The following is a 23,460-nucleotide window of genomic DNA, read 5'->3' on the forward strand; positions in this document are numbered from 1 at the left end:
TGGTGCAGTGTGTTTGGATGGAGTGTGTGAGTGAGTGAGTGTGGTGCAGTGTGTTTCAGTGGAGTGTGTGAGTGAGTGAGTGTGGTGCAGTGTGTTTGGGTGGAGTGTGTGAGTGAGTCAGTGTGGTGCAGTGTGTTTGGATGGAGTGTGTGAGTGAGTGAGTGTGGTGCAGTGTGTTTGGGTGGAGTGTGAGTGAGTGAGTGTGGTGCAGTGTGTTTAGGTGGAGTGTGTGAGTGAGTGAGTGTGGTGCAGTGTGTTTAGGTGGAGTGTGAGTGAGTGAGTGTGGTGCAGTGTGTTTAGGTGGAGTGTGTGAGTGAGTGAGTGTGGTGCAGTGTGTTTAGGTGGAGTGTGAGTGAGTGAGTGTGGTGCAGTGTGTTTGGGTGGAGTGTGAGTGAGTGAGTGTGGTGCAGTGTGTTTGGGTGGAGTGTGTGAGTGAGTGAGTGTGGTGCAGTGTGTTTAGGTGGAGTGTGAGTGAGTGAGTGTGGTGCAGTGTGTTTAGGTGGAGTGTGAGTGAGTGAGTGTGGTGCAATGTGTTTGGGTGGAGTGTGAGTGAGTGAGTGTGGTGCAGTGTGTTTGGGTGGAGTGTGAGTGAGTGAGTGTGGTGCAGTGTGTTTGATGTGCCTGCCATAGTTGAATAGCTGTCAGTGCCTGCAAGGTGTGATATGTGGATGTGAGTTTTGCAGCCATGGTACGGTTGTGAGTGTGAAGTGAAGCTCTGAATGTGAGGTATGAGTGGTGAACGGTCGAGATTGTTGGTAGGTGAGTGATGGGGTGTGGTGTATTGAGCACTGTGAGGCTTGTGGTGCAGATGGTGGGATATGACATTTGCTGAAGCCTTCACTCCCCTTGACCGGCCATGTGAGGTCATTAAACTTTTTTCGGCACTGGATCCAGTTCCGCGGCATGGCACTGTTGGCCGTGACGTACGCAGCTACCTCTTGCCAGTGGGTTTTAATGGCTTCCTGCCACCCTGCGGGAACAGGAACCCACCTTCTCTCCTGTGCCACTACCAATGCCGCGAGACCCTCGGGCTCATTCTCCATGTTGTTGCTGAGCCATGTCTCCAGCTGCACTTACAATGAGGTGCTGCTGCATCAACGCACCTCCCCTTTAAGTAATGGAGAGAGACCAGGCCAAACATTACTGGCCATGAGACTGCGCCCGATATTGACCCACTTGTTGAGCACTAAGCCAACCAGCAGTGCGTTTACTGCTGAGATCAGCTCTCCAATCATGTAAATGAGCAGGCAGCACAAATTTTGCCTGCTACCTGCACCACTTTGAATTGCTGCAGCCAAATTGCACTGGCCCATGACACCGCCCGTTTTCAGGCCATATCCAATTTCTAGACCTCGGCATCTTTTGTATAAATAAAACTCACATTCCAATCTGAATGGAGGCTGTGTGGTGCCATCTGCTGGCATAATAGGGTATGACACATAAAGATCACAGGATGCAGCCTGGGCCTTTTCCTGCTGTGTGTGTGTGTGTGTGGGGCTCTGTACCACACCGACTATGATCAGCTAACTCAGCACAGGCCGGGCATGGAGCCTGGGCCCTTGCTGCTGTGTGTGGCCCAGCTAACGATGGATCTGTTTGGGAGCGGCTTCAAGGGCACATAGAGCTCCAGTGACTGTTTTTGTTGTGTCTGATCCCCAGGTTGGAAACTTATTTGGGAACAAACGATCCACAGTTATCACACTGTACAACGGAGCCTTCAGTACCTCATCTGGCGTGTTTCTGCTGGTCAAGGTGAGAGGTGCAGGTCGCAAACTAGCTTATAAAAACAGATGGATTCAAACTGTACTCACTGCCTGGCTTAACATCCAGCTCAGAGGACCAGAGGGTGAAAGGTCAGGGCCTGACCTACTGACCCCACCCAGTGTTATCCATCAGAGAGAGGAGCCCTTCACTCCCTCTGTCTGGGGGAGAGGGGAGAGGCAGAGGAGAGAGTTCTGGCTGCAGAGAGAGAGAGAAGAAGAGAAAGAAAGGGGGCAAAGAGGGAGAGAGAGGTGGAGAGAGAGAGAGAGAGAGGGGACACACGGAGAAAGAGAGGGAAGGGGGCAGTGTGAGATCGGAAAGGGTGCTGGGTTAGTGGTGTAGGAGAGAGAGAGGGGAGGGTGCGGAGTGAGGGGTGTGGGAGAGGGAAAGGGGATGTGTGGAGTGAGATCATGGAGGGTGTGGGGTGGGATAGGGGAGAGATAAAGGGGGAATGAGGGGTGAGAGATAAAGGGGGATGTGGGGGGAGAGATAAAGGGGGGTGAGGGGGTTGAGATAAAGGGGAGAGTGCGGAGTGGTGTCAGGCGAGATCTGCTGTTAATGGTCACCTCTTGTTTTATTGTGTCCCACCCTTTCTCCCTGTAGGTGTTGTACGAGGCTGGCTTCTCCCTGAGGCCCATGTTCCTGTTCATCAGCTGCCTGAGCTGCTTGCACATCGTGCGTACCTGCCTCCTGCTCCCCCGCACACACATTCCCTATCCACTGCCTGAGGAGTACAGCTACGGGTAAGGAGGGCAGGCAGAGTGAGTTACAGCATGGAATCTAATCCAGGGGTTTGGGGGGTTATACAGAATAACAAATACCTGGGAGTGAGTTATAGGCTGGGATCTAATCAAGGTGCTCGGTGTGGTTTATATATAGAATACAGGTACAACGTCCCGAATCCGGAAACCTCGTCGCCGAGGCCATTCTGGTTTTCGGGTTTTTCCGGATTTCGGAGAAGAAAATCCGACGCTCCAAATCCAGACACCCCTGGGCCGAGTTTCGGGTATTTCTGGATTTCGGAGACAATCCGACGTCCCGAATCCAGAAATATAATACAGAAAATTGCTGTAACTATATTACAGTTGTAAGGTGACCAGGACTGGGAACTGAATATTCAGGGATATTTGACAATTCAGAAGGACAGACAGAAAGGAAAAGGAGGTGGGGTAGCACTGTTAATAAAAGATGAGAACAGTGTGTTAGTGAGAAACGATATTGCTTCAGATGATCAAGATGCTAAATCTGTTTGGGAGGAGATAAAGAATAATAAGGGGAAAAAGTCGCTGGTGGGTGTAGTCTATAGGCTCCCTAACAGTAGCTACACTGTTGGATAGAGTATAAATTAAGAAATAATGGAGGCTTGTAATAAAGGAACGGCAATAATCATGGACAATTTTAACGTTCATATTGATTGGACAAGGCAAATTGTCGAGGGTAGCCTTGAGGAAGAGTTCATAGAGTGTATCCAGGATAGTTTCCCTCAACAGTACATTGCAGAACCAACCAAGGAGCAGGCTATCTTCGATCTGGTACTGTGTAACAAGACAGGATTAATAAATGATCCTTTAGGAATGAGTGACCATAACATGGTTGAATTTCAAATTCAGTTGGAGGGTGAGAAAGTTAGTTCTCAAACTAGGGTTTTGATCTTAAATCAAGGAGACTACAAAGGTATGAGGGCAGAGTTGGCTCAAGTGGACTGGGAACATAGATTAAAGTGTAGGACGGTTGATGAGCAGTGGCATCAAATTGAAAACAAGGGCATACAATGTGGCCAAGACTAGTGGGAGGCCAGAAGATTGGAAACATAGAAACATAGAAAATAGGTGCAGGAGTTGGCCATTCGGCCCTTCGAGCCTGCACTGCCATTCAATACGATCATGTCTGATCATGCAACTTTAGTACCCCTTTCCTGCTTTCTCTCCATACCCCTTGATCTCTTTAGCCGCATCAACAACTCTCTGCGGCAGGAAATTCCACAGGTTAACAACTCACTGAGTGAAGAAGTTCCTCCTCATCTCAGTCCTAAATGGCCTACCCCTTATCCTAAGACTATGTCCCCTTGTTCTGGATTTCGCCAACACCGAGAACATTCTTCCCGCATCTAACCTGTCCAGTCCCGTCAGAATCTTATACATTTCTATGAGATCCCCTCTCATCTTTCTAAACTCCAGTGAATAAAGGCCCAGTTGATCCAGTCTCTCCTCATATGTCAGTCCACTTTTAAAAGCCAGCAAAGAACGACTAAAACATTGATAAAGCGAGGGATGATAGATTATGAAAATTAACTCGCACAAAATATAAAAACAGACAGTAAGAGTTTCTACAGGTACATAAAAAGGAAGAGTGGCTAAAGTAAATGTTGGTCCCCTAGAGGTGAGACTGGGGAATTAATAATGGAGAACAGGAAAATGCCAGAGACATTTAACAAATATTTTGCATCAGTCTTCATGGTAGAAGACATTAAAAACATCCCAATCGTGGATAATTAAGGGGCTATAGGGATGGAGGAACTTAATACAATCACAATCACTAATGAAGTAGTACTCGGTAAAATAATGGGACTAAAGGCTGACAAGTCCCCTGGACCTGATGGCTTACATCCTAGGGTATTAAAAGAAGTGGCTGCAGAGATAATGGATGCATTGGTTGTAATCTACCAAAATTCCCTGCCTTCTGGGGCGGTCCCAGCGGATTGTAAAAATGCGAATGTAACGCCCCTATTTAAAAAAGGAGGCAGACAAAAAGCAGGAAACTATAGAAGAGTTAGTCTAACATCTGTCATTGGGAAAATGCTAGAATCCATTATTAAGGAAGCAGTAGCAGGACATTTGGAGAAGCATGATTCAATCAAGCAGAGTCAGCATGGTTTTATTAAAGATAAATCATGCTGGAATTCTTTGTGAGGATGTAACGAGCAGGGTGGATAAGGAGGAACCACTGGATGTGATGCATTTGGATTTCCAGAAGGCATTCGATAAGGTGCCACATAAAAGGTTACTGCACAAGACAAAAGTTCACGGGGTTGGGGGTAATATATTAGCATGGATGGAGGATTGGCTAACTAACAGAAAGCAGAGAGTCAGGATAAATGGGTAATTTTCTGATTGGTAAACAATGACTAATGGGGTGCCGCAGGGATCAGTGCTGGGTCCTCAACTATTTACAATCTATATTAGTGACTTGGATGAATGGACCAAATGTAATGTAGCCAATTTGCTGATTATACAAAGATGGGTGGGAAAGCAAATGGTGAGGAGTACACAAAAAATCTGCAAAGGAATACAGACAGGCTAAGTGAGTGAGCAAAAATTTGGCAGATGTAATATAACGTGGGAAAATGTGAGGTTATCCATTTTGGCAGAAAAAATAGAAAAGCCAATTATAATTTAATTGGAGAAAAATTATAAAGTGCTGCAGTTCAGATGGACCTGGGGTCCTTGTGCATGAAACACAAAAAGTTAGTATTCAGGTACACCAAGTCACCATCATCATAGGCAGTCCCTCGAACGAGAATGACTTGCTTCCATGAGTCCACAGGTGTTTCGATGAAGGACCCGATGTTCCAGTCCTGAACTCCAATTGAGGGGGTGGAAGATGCCTGTGCATGAATTTTTTTAATATGTGGTGACCGTTGCACACCAGCCACCACACGGGTTTGACAGAGCTAGGTCTTGGTCCAGTTGCAAAGAGTAACCAAGACGACTGGAGACCTGCTCCGCTGCACGGACCGAGCGCACACATATTGCCTTGGCTCTTCTGGGCCCCATACCCTCATCTGTCGCACCTCTGCCATAATCTCTCGCTGCTCCTCCGCCATAAACATTCACCGCATCTCACCACAAACACTCGCCGCTCATCTGCCCCGACCTTCCCACTCCTCTGTACCTGGGCTCTGCCGAAGTTCCTGCCAATGCTCCAAAACGGCAACCAGGGTTTGATGACGTCACCTAGGTGCACATTTCAAAATCCTTGGAGCAGCTCGCAATGGTAATCAGGAAGGCATATGGAATGTTGGCCTTTATTGCAAGGGGGATGAAGTATAAAAGCAGAGAAGTCCTGCGATAACTGTACAGGATATTGGTGAGGCCACACTTGAAGTATTGCGTATAGTTTTGGTCTCCTTATTTAAGGAAGGATATACTTGCATTGGAGGCTGTTCAGAGAAGGTTCACTAGCTTGATTCCGGAAATGAGGGGGTTGACTTATTAAGATAGGGGTCGGGCCTATACATGTTGGAGTTCAGAAGAATAAGAGGTGATCTTATCGAAACATATAAGGTAGTGAGGGGGCTCGACAAGGTGGATGCAGAGAGGATATTTCCACTCATAGGAGAAACTAAAACTAGGGGACATAGTCTCAGAATAAGGGGCCGCCCATTTAAAACTGAGATGTGGAGGCATTTCTACTCTCAGAGGATTGTAAATCTATGGAATTCTCTGCCCCAGAGAGCTGTGGAGGCTGGGTCATTGAATTTATTTCAGGCGGAGATAGACAGATTTTTGAGTAATAAGGGAGTAAAGGGTTATGTGGAGCAGGCAGCGAAGTGGAGCTGAGCCCATGATCAGATCAGCCATGAACTTATTGAAATTAGGGCAGGCAACAAGGTAGGTTTTAAGGAGAAACTTGAAGGAGTAAAGAGAGGTAGAGAAGCGGAGAGGTTTAGGCAGGGAGTTCCAGAGCTTAGGATCTAGACAACAGAAGGCATGGCTGAGCGATTATAATCAGGGATGCTCAAAGAGAACAGAATTAGTGGAGCGCAGATATCTCGGGGGGTTGTGGGGCTGAAGGAGATTAAAGAGATAGGGAGGGGCGAGTGCCATGGAAGGATTTGAAACAAGGATGAGAATTTTAAAATCAAGGCATTGCTTAACTGGGAGCCAATGTTGGTCAGCGAGCACAGCGGTGATGGGTGAGCGGGACTTGGTGCGAGTTAGAACACTGGCAGCCGAGATTTGGATCACCTCTAGTATACGTAGGATAGAATGTAGGAGACCAGCCAGGAGTGCGTTGGAATAATCAAGCCTAGAGGTAACAAAGGCATGGATGAGCTGCGGCAAAGCCGGAGACAGGCGATGTTACGGAGGTGGAAATTGTTAATTTTAGTTATACAGTGGATATGTGGTCGAAAGCTCATTTCAGGGTCAAATATGACACCAAGGTTGTAAACAGTGTGATTCAGCCTCAGACAGAGGAAGGGGAGAGGAATGGAGTTAATGGCTAGGGAACGGAGTTTGTGGCAGGTACTAAAAACAATGGCTTTGGTCTTCCCAATATTTAATTGGAGATAATTTCTGCTCATCCAGAACTGGATGTTGGACAAGCAGTCTGACAATTTAGAGACTGTGGAGGGGTCGAGGGAAGGTTAGTGAGGTAGAGCTGGGTTTCATCAGTGTACATGTGAAACTGTGGCTGTGTTTTCAGATGATGTCGCCAAAGGGTAACATGTAGATGAGAAATAGGAGGGGGCCAAGGATAGATCCTTAGAGGACACCAGAGGTAATGATGCGGGGGCGGGAAGAGAAGCCATTGCAGGTGATTCTTTGGCTACAATTAGATAGATAAGAATGGAACCAAGCAAGTGCAGGCCCACCCAGCTGGACGACGATGGAGAGGCGTTAGAGAAGGATAGATTGGTCAAATGTGTCAAAGGCTGAAGACAAGTCAGGAAGGAGGAGCAGGGATGTAATTTGTGACTTTGATGAGAGACGTTTCGGTACTGTGGTAGTCGTGGATACTGGATTGGAGGGATTTAAACATGGAATTGAGGGAAAGATGGGCACGGAGTTGGGAGGCGACAACATGTTCAAGAACTTTGGCGAGGAAAGGGAGGTTGGCTATGGGGTGGTAGCTTGGAAGCACAGTGGGGTCAAGGGTTGTTTTTTTGAGGAGAGGGGTGGTGACGGCAGATTTGAGGGAGAGGGGGACAGTACCTGAGCAGAGAGAACCGTTAACAATGTCAGCTAACATGGGAGACAGAAAAGGAAGTTGGGTGGTCAGCAGTTTGGTGGGAATAGGGTCAAGGGAGCAGGAAGTGGGTCTCATGGACAGGATGAGCTCAGAGTGGTCATGAGGAGAGATTGGAGAGAAACTGGAGAAAGATGTGAGGGCAGGAGGGATCCTTAGAGGAAGTTTGGCCCACTGGGCTAGGGGAAGGAAAGGCAGAGGCGGCTGAACGGACGGTCTCGAACTTAGAGGCAAAGAAGTCCATGAGCTCCTCACACTTATTGTCAGAGGTGGAGGTGGAGACTGAGGAGAAGGGTTTAAAAAGACGGTTAGCAGTGGAGAATAGAAGCCGGGGTTTAGCTTTACATTTCAGAAGATTCTGGAATAGTGAGCAATTTTGGCAGATGAGAGCAGGACACGATTATGCTTTATCTGGTCCAGCCAGATCTGGCGGTGAATGGTTAAACCAGTTGTCCGCCACGTCTGTTCAAGTCTACGTCCCTTGGACTTAAGGGAGCGAAGATCAAGTCTGTACCACGGGGAATGGCCAGGATGAGAATAATTGTTTTATTGCTGTGTCTATTTGTCCTAACTGAAAATCAGCCGTTTCTCTAATTGGCTCTCCATTTTCACATGATCTATTGCTGATTGGTCCCCTTGGAGGATAAGCCACAGCCTGAAGTTCCTTTGGAATGTGTAATTGGAACCATCTAGCCCAAGTTCTGAGTGACTTTCCAATTTGTAATTCGATCCATTTTGAGTTCAGAAGCCACTGAGGATTGATCTCCCCAAAAGTCTCCAAGTTCCAACCGAAGTCCCTTGCCCCAGCGTAAGTTCTGCCTCTGCCAACTGAAGACCCTTACCCCAGCACATGTGCTTCCTCCCACAGCTGAAGCCCTGACCCAGCGCAAGTGCATCCCTCCGCCAGCTGAAGACTCTTGCCCCAGCACATGTGATACCTCCCACTGCCAAGTTCCAGCCGAAGTTGCTTACCCCAGCGCAAGACCATACCCCCACATTGTCCAACGCCCCCCCCCCCCCACTGCCCCCATAGGTGGGGCATTGTCAGCAGATTGTTAAGAGATTTATTGGGTGTGAAGTCAATAGTGACAGTGTCGTGACTTATTGATTTCAACCACCGAACGATATCCCTTGTAACACTCGCACCGAGCTTGCAGGCACCAGGGGCTTGGAAGAACCAGGGCTCAGTGAGCAGGGGGTTCGGAGGCTCGGCGGATGCGTTCGGCTGTAACGTGGTGTTGGACACATGCGCAGAAAAGGCTAAGAGACTTAGAAACAGAGAAAATAGGTGCAGGAGTAGGTCAGTCGGCCCTTCGAGCCTGCACCGCCATTTAATAAGATCATGGCTGATCATTCCCTTAGTATCCCTTTCCTGCTTTCTCTCCATACCTCTTGATCGCTTTAGCCGAAAGGGTCATATTTAACTCCCTTTTGAATATATCCAATGAACTGGTATCAACAACTCTCTGCGGTAGGGAATTCCACAGGTTAACAACTGTCTGAGTGAAGAAGTTTCTCCTCATCTCAGTTCTAAATGGCCTACCCCTTATCCTAAGACTGTGTACCCTGGTTCTGGACTTCCCCATCATCGGGAACATTCTTCCCGCATCTAACCTGTCCAGTCCCATCAGAATCTTATAAGTTTCTATGAGATCCCCTCTCTTCCTTCTAAACTCCAGTGTATAAACACCCAGTTGATGCAATCTCTCCTCATGTGTCAGTTCCGCCATCCTGGGAATCAGTCTGGTGAATATTTGCTGCACTCCCTCAATAGCAAGAACGTCCTTCCACAGATTAGGAGACCAAAACTGAAAACAATATTCCAGGTGAGACCTCACCAAGGTCCTGTACAAATGCAGTAAGACCTCCCTGCTCCTATACTCAAATTCCCAAGCTCTAAAGGCCAACATACCATTTGCCTTCTTCACGGCCTGCTGTACCTGCATGCCAACTTTCAATGACTGATGAACCATGACACCAAGGCCTCGTTGCACCTCCGCCTTTCCTAATTTGCCGCCATTCAGATAATATTCTGCCTTCGTGTTTTTGCCTGCAAATTGGATAAGATCACATTTATCCACATTGTACTGCTTCTGCCATGCCTTTGCCCACTCCCCTAACCTGTCCAATCACCCTGCAGCCTTTTAGCATTCTCCTCACAGCTCACACCGCCACCCAGTTTAGTGTCATCTGCAAACTTGGAGATACTACACTCAATTCATTCATCTAAATCATTAATGTATGTTGTAAAGAGCTGGTATCCCAGCACTGAGCCCTGCGGCACTCCACTAGTCACTGCCTGCCATTCCGACTCTCTGCTTCCTGTCTGCCAACCAGTTCTCTATCCACGTCAGTACATTACCCCCAATACCATGAGCTTTGATTTTGCACACCAATCTCTCGTGTGAGACCTTGTCAAAAGCCTTTTGAAAGTCCAAATACACCACATCCACTGGTTCCCCTTTGTCCACTCTGCGAGTTGCAACCTCAAAAAATTCCAGAAGATTTGTCAAGCATGTTTTCCCTTTCATAAATCCATGCTGACTTGGACCGATCCTGTCACTGCTTTCCAAATGTGCTGCTATTTTATCTTTAATAATTCGTTCCAACATTTTCCCCACTACTGATGTCAGGCTAACTGGTCTATAATTACCCGTTTTCTCTCTCCCTCCGTTTTTAAACAAAGACGTTACAATAGTTACCCTCAAGTCCAAAGGTACTGATCCAGAGTCGATAGACAGTTGGAAAATGATCACCAATGCATCCACTATTTCTATGGCCACTTCCTTAAATACTCATGGATGCAGACTATCTGGCCCCGGGGATTTATGAGCCTTGAATCCCATCAATTTCCCTTACACAATTTCCCGCTTTATAAGGATATCCTTCAGTTCCTCCTCCTCACGAGACCCTCGGTCCTCTAGTATTTCCGGAAGGTTAGTTGTGTCTTCCTTCATGAAAACAGAACCAAAGTATTTGTTTAACTGGTCTGACATTTCTTTGTTCGCCAATAAAAATTCACCTGAACCTGGCTACAAGGGACCTATGTTTGTTTTCATTAATTTTTTTCTCTTCACATGTCTATAGAAGCTTTTGCAGTAAGTTTTTATGTTCCCAGCAAGCTTCCCCTCATACTCTATTTTCCCTTCCTAATTAAACCCTTTGTCCTCCTCTGCTGTATTCCAAAATTCTCCCAGTCCTCAGGTATGCTGTTTTTTCTGGACAATTTATATTCCTCTTCCTTGGATTTAACACTATCCTGAATTTCCCTTGTTAGCCACGGTTGAGCTACCTTCCCCGTTTTATTTTTACTCCAGACAGGGATGTACAATTGTTGCAGTTCATCCATGTGATCTTTAAATGTTTGCCATTGCCTGTCCACCGTCAACCTTTTAAGTATCACTGGCCAGTCTATTCTAGCCAATTCACATCTCATACCATTGAAGTTATCTTTCCCCAAGTTCAGGACCCTTGTCTCTGAATTAACTGTGTCACTCTCCATCTTAATAAAGAATTCTACCATATTATGGTCACTCTTCCTCAAGGGGCCTCACACAACAATTAATTAGTCCTTTCTCATTACACATCACCCAGCCTCGGATGGCTGGCCCTCTAGTTGGTTCCTTGATATATTGGTCCAGAAAACCATCCCTAATACACTCCAGGAAATCCTCCTCCAACGTATTGCTACCAGTTTGGTTAGTCCAGTCAATATGTAGATTAAAGTCGCCCATGATAACTGCTGTATCTTTATTGCACACATCCCTAATTTCTTGTTTGATGCTGTCCGCATCATCATTACTACTATTTGGTTATCTGTACACAACTCCCACTAGCGGTTTCTGCCCTTTGGTATTCCATAGCTCCACCCATACAGATTCCATATCATCCAAGCTAATGTCCTTCCTTACTATTGCATTAATTTCCTCTTTAACCAGCAACGTCACCCCACCTACTTTTCCTTTCTGTCTATCCTTCCTAAATGTTGAATACCCCTGGATGTTGAGTTCCCAGCCTTGGTCACCTGGAGCCATGTCTCCGTGATGCCAATTACATCATCTCCGTTAACTGCAATCTGCGCATTTAATTCATCCACCTTATTCCGAATAATCCTCGCATTGAGGCACAGACCCTTCAGGCTTGTCTTTTTAACACCCTTTGCCCCTTTAGGATTTTGCTGTAATGTGGTCCTTTTTGCTTTTTGCCTTGGGTTTCTCTGTGCTCCACTTTTACTTTTCTTCTTTCTATCTTTTGCTTCTGCCCCCATTCTACTTCCCTCTGTCTCCCTATATAGGTTCCCATTCACCTGCAATATCAGTTTAACCCCTCCACAACAGCACTAGCAAACACTCCCCCTCGGACATTGGTTCCAGTCCTGCCTCGGTGCAGACCGTCCAGTTTGTACTGGTCCCACCTCCCCCAGAACCAGTTCCAATGTACCAGGAATTTGAATCCCTCCCTTCTGCACCACTCCTCAAGCTACGTATTCACCGGAACTATCCTGCAATTCCTACTCTGACTAGCACGTGGCACTGGTAGCAATCCTGAAATTACTACTTTTGAGGTCCTACTTTTTAATTTAGCTCCTAGCTCCCTAAATTCGTCTTGTAGGACCTCATCCTGTTTTTACCTATATCATTGGTACCTATATGCACCATGACAACTGTATGTTCACACTCCCTCTTCAAAATGTCCTGCACCCGCTCCGAGACATCCTTGACCCTTGCACCAGGGAGGCAACATACCATCGTGGAGTAGGAATTGCGCTGGGGGAGGGGCGGAGTCGGTGATATTTTCCTAACTCTTGCGTTGGGAGACACATGTGCAGAAGGGAGACTTAGTACAAATAGCTACTCCATTGTTTCAACAGGGACGAGAGCATCAATGGTGGTGGTAAGGATGTGAATTACAAACTGGAATCTAATTGAGGAATTTGGGGTTGTTTATATAGAGCATAACAGATACCCCGGAGTTTAACAGGCTAGAATCTAATCGATGATCATTTATATGTAGAATAACAGAAATTCTGGGAGTGAATTACAAGCTGGAATCTAATCGAGGGGTTTGAAAAGTTTATAAATAAAATAACAGATAACCAGGAGTAAGTTAAAGGCTGGAATCTAATTGCGGGTGTTTATATATCGCACAACAGATACTCCAGAGTGTTGCAGGCTGGAATCTAATCAATGGGTTCAGATGATTTATATTTAGAATAACAGATACCCCGGGGTGGGTGTTAATTGAAAGAATTAGAAGCTGTATTTAACAAGGAATTTCTTGCTTTGTTCGGACAGGATGATTTGTGCGAAGTTTGAATTGAAAACCTTCTCCTGCGAGGAAGGGACTGAGAGCCAGAGGAAGCCTTACGGAGGGATGGATGGAGATAGGAGCGAGACAAGGGAAGAGATAGAAGGAGACACGGGGAAGAGAAGGAAAGTAACAGAGGGAGACAGGGGCGAGAGTCATGAAGAGATGGAGATAATTGATGGTGTGAATCCCCGGTTGCTTGGACCAAGAGGTGAGAACATCTTCCCCCTCCGCGCCCACCTCCCCTATCCCTCTACCCCTCCTCCTCACCTTCCCCATTCCCCTTCTCTCTCCATCTTCCCTCCCTGTCACATTATCTCTTCCCTCTCCCAATCCCCTCCCTCCCCCTCTCTCCCCCTCTCTTCTCACTCTCCCTTCCAACCTTCCTGTCCCCCTCTCCCCCACTCCAGCTCCTCCCTCACCCACTCCTCTCCCTCTCTCCCCCATTCCTCTCCCCTCTTCACCCTTCTCCCTTACACCTTCCCACTTTACCCTCTCCTTTCCTCTCCCTTTCCCCTTCCGCTCTTTCTTTCCCCTCACACATTTTCCCTCTTTCCCACTCCCTTTTCCCCTTCTGCATTTCTCCCTTCCCCTTTTTGATTACACCCTTTCCTTTTCCCCTCACCCCTTCCCATTCTCCCCTTCCCTCTTTCCTTTTCCCCGATCACCCTTTCCCCTTCCCCTTCCCATTTTTCCCTTTCCCCTTGTCTCTCCATTTCCCCTTCTCTCTCCCCCTCTTTTCCATGCAGGCTCCTATGTTTTATTTGTGGAGGCATAGGCCGAGAAATCCATCTCTGCTGGAGGTGCACAATGGCGGTATCGGACCGGCCCCCCGTTACACGCAGACCCTGGAATTCAGATCCATTTCAGCCCGTGAGGAATTTCTTGGCCAGAGAGTTCAAAAGCAAGGAAGTTATTGCTAAACCTTCATGAACCACTGGTTAGGGCTCAGCTGGAGTATTGTGGCCAATCCTGGGCCCCACACTTTAGGAAGGATGACAAGGCCTGAGAGAAGGTTAAGGGGAGATTTACCAGAAGAGTTCCTGGGATGAGGGACTTCAGTTATGTGGAGACTGGAAAAGCTGGGGTTGTTCTCCTTACAGCAGAGAAGGTTAAGGGGAGATTTGATGGAGATATTCAAAGTCCTGAAGGGTTTTGATCGAGTAAATAGAGAGAAACTGTTTCCACAGGCAGGAGATGGGTAACCAGAGGGCACAGGTTTAAGATAATCGGCAAAAGAACCAGAGGGAAGATGAGGATAATTTATTTTTACACTGCGAGTCGTTGTGATCCGGAATGCATTGCGTGAAAGGACGGTGGAAGTAGATTCAATAATAATGTTCAAAAGGGGAATGAGATAAATACTTGAAGGGGAACTCCATTTGCAGGGCTATGGGGACAGAGCAGAGGGGAAGTGGAACTAATTGAATGGAATGTTTCAAAGTGCCAGCACAGGTAGGATGGGCCGATTGGCCTCCTTCTGTGCTGTAAGTTAGGGTGGGAAAGGGCGAGGATTTCCAGTCGGCCGCCCTGGTCGAAATTGTTCTGGAAATGTCTGAAGACTGCGATACATTTTTCCTTGGCTAATTCTTGCTCCGTTTAACTCTTTGTTTCTCCTCCCCTCCCACTACAAACTCGGAGGCAGAAGGGAATGAGGAGGAGATTCCCTCCTTCAGGAGCTGCATCTTCTCCAAGCTCTTCCTCACTCACATGCTTTGGCTCTCCATCATGCAGCTCCGACTCAACCTGTTCATCGGCACCCTGAACCCCATGCTCAGCCTGCTCGCCAGCGGTGACTCCAGACAAGGTAAGGGGCAGAGGTCACTCGCTGATTATAGGGAGGGGAGAGGGGTAGAAGGGGAGAGGGAGAGAGATGGTGAGGGGGAAAGGGGGAGAGAGAGAGAGGGGGAGAGAGAGAGTGAGGGGGAGTGAGGGGGGGGAGAGTAAAGAAGGGGAACAAGATGAAGAGTGATAGAGGGAGAGAGGGGGGCGAGGTGAGGGGGATAGTCATGGGGGAGAGTGCGGGGAGAGACAGGGAGAGAGGGGAGAGGAGGATAGAAAGAGAGGGGAGACAGAGGAGGAGAGAGAGAGAGAGAGAGCGGGAAGAGTGAGGGAGGGGCAGAGTGGGAGAGAGAGAGAGAGAGGTGGAGACAGGGAGGGTGGAGAGAGGGGAGAGGGGGAGGGACAGAGAGAGGGAGTAAGGGAATGGGAGAGAGAGAGGGGAGAGAGAGGTAGGGAAGAGAGAGGAGAGATGGAGGGAGGGCAGAGAGAGAGAGAGAGAGAGATGGAGGAGGAGAGAAATCTGGAGGTCGAGCGGGAGATGGAAGGGAGGGAGAGAGAAGGAGGGAGAGAGGAGATGGATGAGAGAGCAAAGAGAGGGGGAGAGAGAGGAAGGGAGAGGGAAAGGAGAGAGGAGAGAAAGAAAGGGACGAAGGAGAGACAGAGGGTGAGTGGCGAGGGAGGGGAAGAGGGAGAGCGGAGGGAGAGTTAAATGGGGGAAGAGAGAATGAGGGAGTGGAGATTGGGGAGAGGTGGGGAGAACGAGTCTGGAGAGAGAGAGGGAAAGGGGAGAGAAGTTGGTGAATGAGCCTTTGTTCACTCCCAGCCCGATCACATCTCAGTGAGGTGAGGTGTCCAGGGAGCAGATGGGGTGTGAGGAGCAGGGTCACCTGTCTCTCGCTCTCTCTTCTCTCTCTCCCTCTCTAAGGCACAGAGCAGTAAAGGCCCAGGCTCCATCCCCGACCTGTGCTCAGTTAGCTAATCTCACAGCCTGTGTGGTACTGAGCCCCACACACACAGAGCTGGAGAGGCCTACACAACCCCTGTGATGTCATCGTGTGTGCGCCAATCCCTGTGATGTCATTGCATGGGCGTCAACCTCTGTGATGTCATCGCGTGGGCTCCAACCCATGATGTCATCACGTGGGCGCCAACTGTCATCGCGTGGGCAAAAACCCCTGTGATGTCATCGCATGGGCACCAACCCCTGTGATGTCATCGTGTGGGCGCCAACCTCTGTGATGTCATCGCGTGGGCGCCAACCTCTTTGATGTCATCACGTGGGCTCCAACCTCTGTGATGTCATTGGGTGTCTCCTTGTCTGTCGATTTTCCTCTCGTCTCCCAATCTGCATGTCATATCCCAATCCACACCTTGTATTCCAATCCGCACCTCGTATCCCAATCCACACCTTGTATTCCAATCCACAACTCGTATCCCAATCCGCATCGAGACTCGAATCCCAATGCACACTGAGACTCAAATCCCAATGCATACCGTGACTTGTATCCCAATCCACACCTCGTAGTCCACTCCGCATTGAGACTCGAATCCCAATCCGCACCTTATATCCCAATCTGCACCGAGACTTGTATCCCAATCAACACTAAAACTCACATCCCAAGTTGTGTGTCTATCTGTGGGAGAGCAGGATTGGGCTTCACCATTCTAAATCCCACTCCCTCATGTGTGGGACTCATCCCAAACTACACCTCAGGAAAAAAATCACAAAATATTGAGCCAAAAAGCAGCAAAATGTTGTTTGATTCTAACTATCTGCCTCTGTCTGTTTCTCCCTCTTTACCTCTCTCACTCTCTCCCTGCCTCTCTCTCACTGACTCCCTGCCTCTCTCTCTCTCTGTCTCTCTCTATGTCTTTGTCTGTCTCTGGTCTCCGTCTTTGTCTCTGTCTCTCTGTGTCTCTCTGTCTGTCTCTGTCTCCCTCTGTATCTCTCTCTGTCTCTCTCTGCCTCTCTCTCTGTCCTTGTCTCTGTTACACTCTCTGTCTCGTTCTGTCTCTGTTCTCTCTATGTTTCTCTCTCTGCCTTAGTCTCTGTAACTCTGTCTCTCGCTATATCTTTTTCTGTCTCTGCCACTCTCTGCCTATCGCTCTCTCTCTTTCTCTGTCTCTATGTTTCACTCTCTGTCCTTGTCTCTGTCACACTATCTCTCTCTTTCTGATTCTGTTCTCTGTATTTCTCTCTCTCTCTCTGTCTCTTTCTCTCTCTTTTTCCATGTGCCTCTCTCTCTCTATCTCTATCTCTTTCTCTATGTCTCTCTCTCTCTGTCCCTCTCTCTCTCTCTCTTCAGTCAGCAGGTTTACAAACGCGTTTGCCTTCACACGATTGTGTGGTATTTTCTGCGCCCCCTGGAATGGACTAATCATGGACCGGCACAAAGGCAGAGCCCAACCTTCTGATAATGTCTCAGCTGTGAACACACAGTCGATCCCAGTCTCAGGTAATCCAGCTGTGAACACACAGTCGATCCCAGTCTCAGGTAATCCAGCTGTGAACACACAGTCGATCCCAGTCTCAGGTAATCCAGCTGTGAACACACAGTCGATCCCAGTCTCAGGTAATCCAGCTGTGAACACACAGTCGATCCCAGTCTCAGGTAATCCAGCTGTGAACACACGGTCGATCCCACTCAGGTAATCCAGCTGTGAACACACAGTCGATCCCAGTCTCAGGTAATCCAGCTGTGAACACACAGTCGATCCCAGTCTCAGGTAATCCAGCTGTGAACACACACCTGTCCCAGGTACACAAACCTCTGATCTCTGGGGCCAGGGATCAAATTCAGCCCCAGACAATTGGAGATGAAGGGCTCCTGTGACTCTGTCTTTCCGACAGTTGGGGTATGGGGATTTGGGGGAGTCTCTCGCTCTCTGGGACAGTTTGGGTACGGGCGATTTGGGAGAGCCTCTCTATTACTGGAACAGTTGGGGTACGGGGGATTTGGGGGAGTCTCTCGCTCTCTGGGACAGTTTAGGTACGGGGGATGTGGGGGAGTCTCTCTATCTCTGGGACAGTTGGGGTACGGGCGATTTGGGGGCAGCCTCTCTACCTCTGGGACAGTTGGGGTACGGGGGATTTGGGGGAGCCTCTCTCTCTGGGACAGTTGGGGTAGGGGGATTTGGGGGAGCCTCTCTCTCTCTCTGGGATGGTTGGGGTATGGGGGATTTGGAGGGAGCCTCTCTATCTCTAGGATGATTGGGGTACGGGGGATTTGGGGGAGTCTCTATCTCTGGGACAGTTGGGGTACGGGGGATTTGGGGGGAGCCTCTCTATCTCTGGGACAGTTGGGGTACGGGGGATTTGGGGGGAGCCTCTCTATCTCTGGGACAGTTGGGGTACGGGGGATTTGGGGGAGCCTCTCTCTCTGGGATAGTAGGGGTACGGGAGATTTGGGGATCCTCTCTATAGAAATTTTAAGGGGGAGACTTTCGCCGTATTTTTTGGGGCGTTTTTTATGAGAGAAACCGCCCGGCGAAAGTTTGCCACTTACCTTTTGAATGGGACCGCCCAGATCGCGACATGACCGCTGGGATCAAAACCTGTGTGCACCGCCGAGCGAAGTGCCCGGGCCTAAGTTTGGCCTCAATGGAAGCCCATCCAGATCGCTGAGGGAACTGACCACAGAAAGCTGCTTTTTCAGCCCGGTCGGTGAGTACTCTGCAAAGAAAGGTGAGTTAAAGATTCTTTAGTTTTTTTTAATTGTAAAACGCCGATTAGCTTTAAAACTGTCTTGGATATGTTTTTTTACTTTTTATTTTTTAATATTGTAATGTCTGTAAGCTTGTAATGTTTGTAGCTCCACACTGTGGATGTGGACGTATTGTGTACTGCAAGTGCATAGTTAATCATTAAGCAGTTTCCGGGGTCTTCCGAGAGAGCTGCCTCCATGTTAGGAGCTGTGTGTGTTGTGCTCTGTGAATATATCACATTTGGCAACTGAGATGGGATTTTTCGGATGATTTAATGCTTAATTTTCCTTAATGAAGGATTCAGCCAGCCGACAGAGAGACTTTGGAAGTTTCTGTCTTTGGAAAAAAGCTACAAAATCCGAGGTAAAATACAGCACATGGTGTGAACAGCTAAAGATTAAAATGGCAGGTGTATTGGGATCTTTGTGTGAGTATAGACACGACTGGAAACATTTTAAAGCGTACGTGGATCAGCTAGAAATGTATCTCACTGCAAATAACATAATCGAAGTTCCAGACAATGCAGTCCAGAACCAGGCTGTGTTGGAACGTAAGAGGGCGATCTTCTTATCCAAGGCAGGTCCAGCATTATACGAAACCCTTGTAAATCTGCTTGTGCTTAACGAGCCAAAAGACACAATGCTTAAAGAGATTTTAACGAAGCTGGAGCAGCACTATAACCCCAAACCGTTAGAAATTGCTGAAAGCTATCGTTTTGGGATTCGGAGTCAAAAGACTGATGAAAGTATCGGTGATTACATCATAGCATTAAAAAAGCTATCGATGCACTGTAATTTTGGACACTTTCAAAACCGAGCATTATGGGATCGTTTTGTTTGTGGGGTGAAAAATGATGCGATCAGAAGGAAGTTATTGACAACAGATGACTTGACTTTTGAGAGCATGGCCGAACAATATTCCTGAGAATTAAATAATGATTACGGTTGTCAGTCAACTGAGGTAAATCACCTGCAGGTTCAAAGTAAAAGACGGGCATGGCCGAAAGTCTCAGAAACTGGAAATTCTACCAGAGCGTCGAAGTCATGCGATAGGTGCTTGGGATAACACATTGCTCAAAGTTGCCCATACGTGAAGGCAGAGTGTTTCTTCTGCAGGAAGACTGGGCATCTTGCGAAGGCACGCCGACTGAAGGGTAAACCAGCTTTTAAAGCTATGAGTCCAGCGTTCAAAGCTATGAGTAGAAATCCAAAGAGACTACACAGCATGGAAGAACAGCAACAGGATGAGGAGATGTTCGAGTTATACGTCATCAGGAGCACGAGGTTAATGGACAGCGATTCAGAAAGCATCAAAATCCACATAGCTGTTGCGGGATTCAAGATACCAATGGAAATTGACACGGGTGCATCCGTGAGTGTTGTACCGGAGTCACTGTACCGCGACAAATTGCGTGATTTCCAACTGGAGAAATCCAAGATAGAGCTGCAAGGTTACTCGGGAGAGAAAATTCCTGTGGTAGGTCGTATCACCATACCGGTGAAATATAAAGATCAATTTCAGAACTTGCCTCTAATAGTAGTGAAAGGAGACAAGTCTGCCTTACGAGGAAGAAATTGGTTGAGCTCACTGAAGCTGGATTGGGGGAAGATTTTCTGTGTGGAAGCGAGATTTTCATCAACGGAAGAGGTTATCAAGCAGTATCCGAAGGTGTTCTGCGAAATGAGCAGTCCGATCCAAAGTTTCAAGTCGCGTGTCAGGGTACAGAAGGACGCTAGATCGGTTTACTACAAGCCACGTTCCATAACATAAGCACTCAAGGAGAAAGTTGAGCAAGAAATCAAAAAACTAGAGACTGAGAACATTATTTGTAAGATAGATCGATGTAATTCGGCTACACCCATTGTTGTTGTACCTAAGTCCGATGGCAAGGTAAGATTGTGTGGTGATTATAAAGAAACCATAAACCAGGTTCTAGAGGGTAATGTCCCCAATACATTGCCGAATATAGAAGATTTGTTCACAACACTGACAGGTGGTTAAATCTTCTCAAAACTGGATCTTACGAATGCCTACTTACAGCTTGAACTAGATGAGGAGTCCAATTCATGTTTGACTATAAATACTCATCTAGGCCTATATCAATTCAATAGGCTACGGTTTGGAGTGTCTTCCGGCCCTGCCATATTCCAAGGTGTGATGAACCAGATTTTTCAAGGTATTGAAGGGCTAGTATGTTATTTGGATGACATACTAATTTCAGCACCAAATAGGCAAATTCATAATAACATATTGAATGAAGTCCTCAAATGGCTAGAGAAGCACAGAGTACGAGTGTCTGCTCGTAAGTGTGAGTTATTTAAAAACTCAGTGGAGTACTTAGGGTACAGAGTAGACAAAGATGGTTTACATCCAACCATGGAAAAATTGGATGCAATTAGAAATGAATACACTCTCAGGAATGTCACTGAACTTCGTTCATTCTTGTGTCTTTGGAACTATTATGGGAAGTTCATACCAAATTTGGCTACTTTTGAAAAAACAGGCCCATTGGAAGTGGCCAAAAGAATGCAATACAGCATTCAAGAAGTGTAAAAGCAAATTGGTAGAGAGCACCATGTTAGTTCACTATGACATATCTGAGGAGATTAAGCTAGCATGTGATGCCTCTCCGTATGGATTTGGGGCAATAATCTCTCATGTATTAAGTAGTGGGGAGGAGAGACCAATTGCTTTTGCTTCACGCACTCTCAGTGCCAATGAGAGTAATTATGCGCAAATTGAAGGTGAAGCTTTGGCATTAATTTTTGGGGTCAAGAAGTTTCACAAATACTTGAATGGTCGTAAGCTTACCATCGTTACGGACCATAATCCCTAACAGCAATCCTCCATCCAAAGTCCCCAGTTCCAACCTTAGCTGCAGCCCGAATGCAGAGATGGGCTTTGACTTTGTCAGCATATACATATGATATTGAATACAGACGATCAGTTGATCACAGTAATGCTGATGCAATGTCTAGATTGTCTTCCCCATCACAAGTTACACCCGATAGGGAAGAAGTGTTTTATTTTTCATACATTGATGAACTGCCAGTCACAGCTGAAGAGATTGGTAGAGCAACCAAACGTGACCCAGTGATGTCAAAGGTGTATGAGTATATTGCAAATGGATGGCCAAACCAGGTAACAGCCAAAGATACACATCCATTCTTCATTCGTAGGAATGAATTATCAGTCGATAAAGATTGTATCATGTGGGGTGCAAGAGTGGTTATACCAAATAAATTCAGTTCCAAATTATTAGGAGACCTCCATGACCAGCACCTCGGAATGTGCTTGACCAAGATTTTTGCACGCAGTTATTTATGGTGGCCAGGTCTTGATAAAGGTATAGAGTACATCGTGAGGCAGTGTACAACATGTCAATCGGTAAGCAAGCAACCACCACCAGTACCATTACAGCCATGGAAATGGCCTCCCAGGGTGTGGCAAACGCTACATATTGATTTTGCTGAGTTAGAAGGACAATTGTTCATTGTGAATTATAGCCATTCGAAGTGGGTTGAGGTGTTTCCAATGTGGAAAATAACAACAAGTAAAACCTAGTATATTTTGCGAAAATTATTTTCTGCATTTGGCCTCCCTGAAGAAATTGTTTCGGATAATGGACCACAATTTTGTTCAGAAGAATTTGCACAATTCACGAACAAAAATGGTGTGAAACATACCAAGGTTCCACCATACCATCCTGCTTTGAATGGTGCAACAGCACGCAATGTACAAATTATAACACGTGCCCTCATAAAACAAATGTTAGATCCTAATCCAAGGAAACAACATTGGATCATAAATTGGCTAATGGTTTGATTACATATCGAAATACTCCTCATACAACTACTGGTAGAACACCAGCAGAGTTGTTTCTCAAATGACAGCCACGAACCAGATTCTCGTTGTTAAAGCCAAATTTGGCACAGTCCGTAGAAGAGACACAATTAAGACAGAAAGAGAATCATGATAAAGGTAGAGTAAAAGAGAGAATTGTGAAATTAAGGCAGAAGGGGAGAGTGAAGAACCATCACCATAAATGGTTAAAGAGGTTACCAGGAAGAGTGGTGAAGATATGTGGTCCTCGCACATATTTGATAAAGATGTTTGATAATGGACAGGTTTGGTTTGTTCATATTGATCATATTTACCTACAGACATGGAAGGAGTTGAAGGTGGGAATGATTCAATTATTTCTGACTCATCAGACAGTTTTGATACACCAGTAGCAAATCCTAAATTCAATGTACTGGAAACAAATCCAGAAGAGAATCAGAATGAAAATCTGAGTCCGAGTCAGGAAAACAAAGAGCCTGAAGTTAGAGTGAGTTCAAATGAAAATCAAGGACATTCTGTGGGGGAAAATGTTCCTCAGGATGAGCCTCGAATGAGTTTAGATTCGACACCATGTTTGGAATGTTTTGTTTGAAAGTGAAGGTATCCTCTTCGAAACAGAAAACAAGTGGTGAAGTTAAATTTGTAAATATGGAAAAAAAATAAGTTTATATCCTGTGTTATGTATAAACATGAAAATTATGTATGATGGTTGTTGTGATGGCTTCTTCATTTAGGAGGGAGAAGTATAATATCTGTAAGCTTGTAATGTTTGTAGCTCCACACTGTGGATGTGGACGTATTGTGTACTGCAAGTGCATAGTTAATCATTAAACAGAACTCGGCAGTTTCCGGGGACTTCCGAGAGAGCTGCCTCCATGTTAGGAGCTGTGTGTGCTGTGCTCTCTGAATATATCACAAATATAGCCTCTTTTTTAATTTTAAATGTACTTAATTCATTATTAATCTCATCATTCAATGATGTAGAAACATAGAAACATAGTAATTTGCAGCGCAGAAGGAAGCCATCTCGGCTCACCGTGTCCGCGCCGGCCGACAAAGAGCCACACGGCCCTCGGTCAGCAGTCCTGAAGG

General features: G+C 46.7%; 1 protein-coding gene across 1 annotated transcript in view; it reads left to right on the forward strand.

Moving 5' to 3' along the window:
* The window catches only part of LOC139266680 (equilibrative nucleobase transporter 1-like), a 61,273-nt gene that overhangs the window by 24,663 nt on the left and 13,150 nt on the right, over positions 1-23,460 (forward strand). Inside the window, exons 5-9 of the mRNA XM_070884270.1 lie at positions 1,660-1,752; positions 2,365-2,504; positions 13,026-13,249; positions 14,684-14,845; positions 17,127-17,276. Coding sequence (XP_070740371.1) covers positions 1,660-1,752; positions 2,365-2,504; positions 13,026-13,249; positions 14,684-14,845; positions 17,127-17,276 — 769 coding nt within the window. The remainder of the gene's footprint in view (positions 1-1,659; positions 1,753-2,364; positions 2,505-13,025; positions 13,250-14,683; positions 14,846-17,126; positions 17,277-23,460) is intronic.

The sequence above is a fragment of the Pristiophorus japonicus genome, chromosome 7, assembly GCF_044704955.1.
Source record: "Pristiophorus japonicus isolate sPriJap1 chromosome 7, sPriJap1.hap1, whole genome shotgun sequence".
NCBI lineage: Eukaryota > Metazoa > Chordata > Chondrichthyes > Pristiophoridae > Pristiophorus > Pristiophorus japonicus.